This window comes from Myotis davidii, unplaced genomic scaffold (assembly GCF_000327345.1).
Source record: "Myotis davidii unplaced genomic scaffold, ASM32734v1 scaffold37, whole genome shotgun sequence".
Lineage (NCBI taxonomy): Eukaryota > Metazoa > Chordata > Mammalia > Chiroptera > Vespertilionidae > Myotis > Myotis davidii.
In genome coordinates this window covers 2813097-2818205 of record NW_006289395.1, presented here as the reverse complement: position 1 = coordinate 2818205, position 5109 = coordinate 2813097, and the positions used below count along the sequence as shown (strand labels likewise).

The window sequence follows — 5109 nt, the reverse complement described above, 5'->3', positions numbered from 1 at the left end:
CCAAATCTAAAGGATCTGGCATTAAGCAAATTTCACATGAATTCGAACCCTTTCTTAAAAACAACCAGTTACATCTATTTCATATGACCAAAGTCTTAATATAAATTTCCTCTGATTGGCAGTGCTTGAGAAAAATAAAATGAAATTGACTAGTTTTGTGTAATCCATAATTTTCTATCTATACACCATGTATATTATTTCTCTTTGTTATCACGATTTGTTCTTCACTGAGACAGCTCATTAAAACGTGAAACAAGAACTCATTAATTACAGATCATTGATTGGGACTCTTATGTAAATGCCACTAGAAATTACCCTAAAACTTTTCATATGGTTTTATAGGAGAATTTGAATAAGCTGATGACCAACTTGAAGAGCACTCATCCCCACTTTGTACGCTGTCTCATTCCCAATGAAACTAAAACTCCTGGTAAGACATTTCTGATTATCCAAATAAGATTCCGGTGTGACTTTTCATTAGACTTTTAGGCACAAAACATATCTTTCTTTCAGGGGCCATGGAGCATGAACTTGTCCTGCACCAGCTGCGGTGTAATGGTGTGCTGGAAGGCATCCGCATCTGCAGGAAGGGATTCCCAAGCAGAATCATTTATGCAGACTTCAAACAAAGGTTTGTGTCATTATTTATCACTTTCAATGTGTCAGTCTGTATCAAAATTGCCACGTATTTCAAACATTTTTTCACTTTTCCTTGAATACAAAAATGCGATTATTTGAAAGGTGACCATAAAGAACGAAGTCTTGGTTTATATGATAAGTTTTTCATCATCTTTTTGCAAGTTTCAAATAAAGCACTGTTTATTTGAATGCAATCTTTTCCTCCAAATATCAATAATTTTGTCAATGACAGCTACCAAGAGTTCTACCTTCTTTATTTCAGTAAAGATAAGCCATATTTTAATATTCTTTTTATTCTGACAGATACAAGATTCTAAATGCAAGTGCTATCCCAGAGGGTCAGTTCATTGACAGCAAGAAGGCTTCTGAGAAACTTCTAGGTTCTATTGACATTGACCACACCCAGTACAAATTTGGTCATACGAAGGTACCACCAACGCAAATGTCTATCTATCATAACTTCATTTCCTTTGGATTTTCTCATGAATGAAAATAACATATTCCATTTGCTCTTGGGCAAGGTTTTCTTTAAAGCTGGCCTGCTGGGAACTCTAGAGGAGATGCGAGATGATAAGCTAGCTCAACTCATCACACGCACTCAAGCCATGTGCAGAGGGTTCCTGATGAGAGTGGAGTTCAAGAAGATGATGGAGAGGAGGTGAGGGATCAAGCGCAAGTACCCCTTCTCCACATTTTAATAGTTGAATCTGATGAAGTCATTACTTTTGTTGAGGAATGGACACATTCAACATTCTTTTTGATTTGCATCTTTTTTTCTTTCCTACAGAGAGGCCATCTTCTGCATCCAGTACAATGTCCGCGCCTTCATGAATGTGAAGCACTGGCCCTGGATGAAGCTGTATTTCAAGATCAAGCCCCTCCTCAAGAGTGCTGAGACAGAGAAGGAGATGGCCAACATGAAGGAAGAGTTTGAGAAAACCAAAGATGATCTGGTTAAATCAGAGGCAAAAAGGAAAGAACTTGAAGAGAAAATGGTTGCTCTGATGCAAGAGAAAAACGAACTACAACTCCAGGTTCAATCTGTGAGTATTGTACATTGCACAGTTCACATCTTATCCAATCACTAGCTGACTTGATATGAGAACTTTTTTTAATTTAAGGTTTATAAATAAATGGTTTCCACTGAAACATTTAGTGTAATTGTTTACCTTTCAAAAATACCAAGACTAAGACCTAAAGAAGCAATAGATGGATGCAAAGTCACAACTTAGGCTGCATATGTTCATATGTGCATTCAATAGATGCAAAGTCACAAATTATGCTGCATATGTTCATATGTGATCATCAATGAGACCACTCATAAAAATATCCTAGGCAATTTCATTTCTTTATAGAACCTTCTCTTAGATTAGAATGTTTTTTCATTACTGACCTTTCATGGATAACTATTTGGAGGAAATCTGTTATTATATTTAATCATAATAATTTGAAATTACTAACATTCTGTCCTCCTGATTTTTTAGAATTGTCAAGTTAGTTGGCATATATATGTTGACCAAAATGGTTGAGTCACTGAAGTTTCCACCTTTTAATAAATTAGTATGTGTTTGCAGATATAGCTTAGACAAATAAAAATAATTCATTTCCCCCTTCAGGAAGCTGAAGGCTTGGCTGATGCAGAGGAAAGATGTGACCAGCTGATCAAAACCAAAATCCAGCTTGAAGCCAAAATCAAAGAGGTGACCGAGAGAGCCGAGGATGAGGAAGAGATCAATGCTGAGCTGACGGCCAAGAAGAGGAAACTGGAGGACGAATGTTCAGAACTGAAGAAAGACATCGATGACCTTGAGCTGACACTGGCCAAGGTTGAAAAGGAAAAGCATGCCACAGAGAACAAGGTACAAATCATGATCCATTTTAGAGTATTTGCAGGGGTTAGCTTGTTACTAAAATATTTTAATTGAAATTTTATCTTTAAATTATTGAATTTGATAAGAAAATACAGTCATAATTATGTCAACTAGTTAGTCTTTATCTTTATTGCGCATTATTTTTCAGCTACATAGGCTTGGGTTAGTTTGTAGTTTCCCTTTTGCATCCGGCTGACATGTCCTAAGAGAGTACCATGTTTTTCATCAAGACTGCAGGATGTCATTAACATTCCTGTAAATTTTCCAAATCTAAAGGTGAAAAACCTCACAGAGGAGATGGCAGGCCTGGATGAAACCATAGCCAAGCTGACCAAGGAGAAGAAGGCCCTCCAAGAGGCCCACCAGCAGACCCTGGATGACCTGCAGGCAGAAGAGGACAAAGTCAACACCCTGACCAAAGCTAAAACCAAGCTAGAGCAGCAAGTGGATGATGTAAGTGTGAAAAACCCAGTGTTTTCCCTTAAGATGAAATAAAGAATGTAACACATAACCATAAATGATGCTCATAAACTTTTAAGTACTGATTAATTTCCCAAGAATCCACAATGGATGTAGAAAATGACAAACAACAACTTGATGAGAAAATAAAAAAGTGAGTATGAAATAATTCAAAGGTAACCTTCTAATTGTCAGTTCAGATGAAATACATGCTTTAACAATCTCTAAAATAGTACTTCATGGCATATAAAAAAAAGACATCTTTCATTTTTTATTTAATGAAAATAGTAGATGCTTGACATGTAAAACATGTACTACTCACTTCGTCAACACCAGCATTATACAGACATTCAATTACACACACACAAGAAGACTGGTAGGAGAACTGACTGTGAGCTGATGTGATACTCTTATAACAGGAAAGAGTTTGAAATGAGCAATCTACAAAGCAAGATTGAAGATGAACAGGCCCTTGGGATGCAGCTGCAGAAGAAGATCAAGGAGTTACAGGTAAGTCATAAATTCCACCTTTTCTAGGCATTACAGGAATCAAAACTGCCACGAATTCACATTAATATTGTTATTCCCAGGCCCGCACTGAGGAGCTGGAGGAGGAAATCGAGGCAGAGCGGGCCTCTCGGGCCAAAGCAGAGAAGCAGCGCTCGGACCTCTCCCGGGAACTGGAGGAGATCAGTGAGCGGCTGGAGGAAGCTGGTGGGGCAACTTCAGCCCAGGTTGAGATGAACAAGAAGCGGGAGGCCGAGTTCCAGAAAATGCGCAGGGACCTGGAGGAGGCCACCCTGCAGCACGAAGCCACGGCAGCCACCCTGAGGAAGAAGCACGCAGACAGTGTGGCTGAACTTGGGGAGCAGATAGACAACCTGCAGAGGGTCAAGCAGAAGCTGGAGAAGGAGAAGAGTGAGATGAAGATGGAGATTGATGACCTCGCTAGTAACATGGAGACTATCTCCAAAGCTAAGGTTTTTATTAACTTGTTTAACTCATCTTTATTTGCAACAATTCAAAACGATCAGTTTATATATGACAATCTAATCTAACTATACACACTTCTTGGAGACTATCTCCAAAGCTAAGGTTTTTATTAATTTGTTTATCTCATCTTTATTTGCAACAATTCAAAATGACCAAGTTTATACATGGCAATCTAATCTAACTGTACACACTTCATTACCTCAAGTATTAAAATTATTCCTATTAGGTATCACTGCATTGAACTGAATCATTTCATTTATATGAACAAATCACTTTAAACTTTATGAAAGAATGCAATTTAAAAAAACTTATCTGAAAACCATAGTCTATGCTCAGTATTTCCAACCACAGATAAACTTTGAGAAAATGTGCCGCACACTAGAGGACCAGCTTAGTGAAGTGAAAACAAAGGAAGAGGAGCAACAACGCTTAATAAATGAATTGTCAGCCCAGAGGGCACGCCTACATACAGAATCAGGTCAGTAAATAAATATGACCATCCTGTGGAGTGGTGAAGAATGAAAGGCCAGCTTCAGACACTGTATACCTATCAAATACAAGTCATGTCCACCCACTTACCATTGAGTTGTTATTCTTTCATCTTTTTATTGTTAAGTGGTAAACAATTATTTATTAGTTATAACTAGAAGAAAATTAAGTTCTTTGGGCTGGAAAACTTTTGTTGCCTCTGAATTACTCAAAAACCCCTAAATCCTAAGATATAAAAGAAAGCTCACACATTTTTGAAAGAGCAAGAAGTAAGCTTCTCAACAGCATCAAACCTTGAGTTATTCTTTCCATCAGCTCTATCTCTCTATATAAAAGGCTAATATGCAAAGTGTCCCCGTGGGAGTTTGACCAAGAGACTGAGAGTTATATCACTTACCATGATGTGTGCTGACCACCAAGAGGAAGCGTGGAATGAAGGAAGGCCATGGCTGGCAGCTGGCAGCCAGGGAAGGGAGGCCCTGGCCAACAGCCAGAGGGCCCCGATCATCCCTGATCACCAGCTAGGCCTAGGGATCCTACTCATGCACGAATTTTGTGCACCAGGCCTCTAAGTATCCTATCTACTAAAAGAGAAACATGGTAATTGGCATACGACTGCTACCCTTCCCATTGGCTAATCAGGGCAATATGCAAATTA

General features: G+C 38.5%; 1 protein-coding gene across 1 annotated transcript in view; it reads left to right on the top strand.

Annotated features, from left to right (window-relative positions):
- Window positions 1-5109, top strand: part of MYH4 (myosin, heavy chain 4, skeletal muscle) — a 28410-nt gene that overhangs the window by 15764 nt on the left and 7537 nt on the right. The window contains 11 exon segments of the mRNA XM_006761725.2: window positions 343-430; window positions 514-631; window positions 943-1066; window positions 1161-1297; window positions 1427-1682; window positions 2256-2498; window positions 2787-3054; window positions 3057-3123; window positions 3389-3479; window positions 3560-3949; window positions 4314-4440. Of these exon segments, the coding sequence (XP_006761788.1) occupies window positions 343-430; window positions 514-631; window positions 943-1066; window positions 1161-1297; window positions 1427-1682; window positions 2256-2498; window positions 2787-3054; window positions 3057-3123; window positions 3389-3479; window positions 3560-3949; window positions 4314-4440 (1909 nt within the window).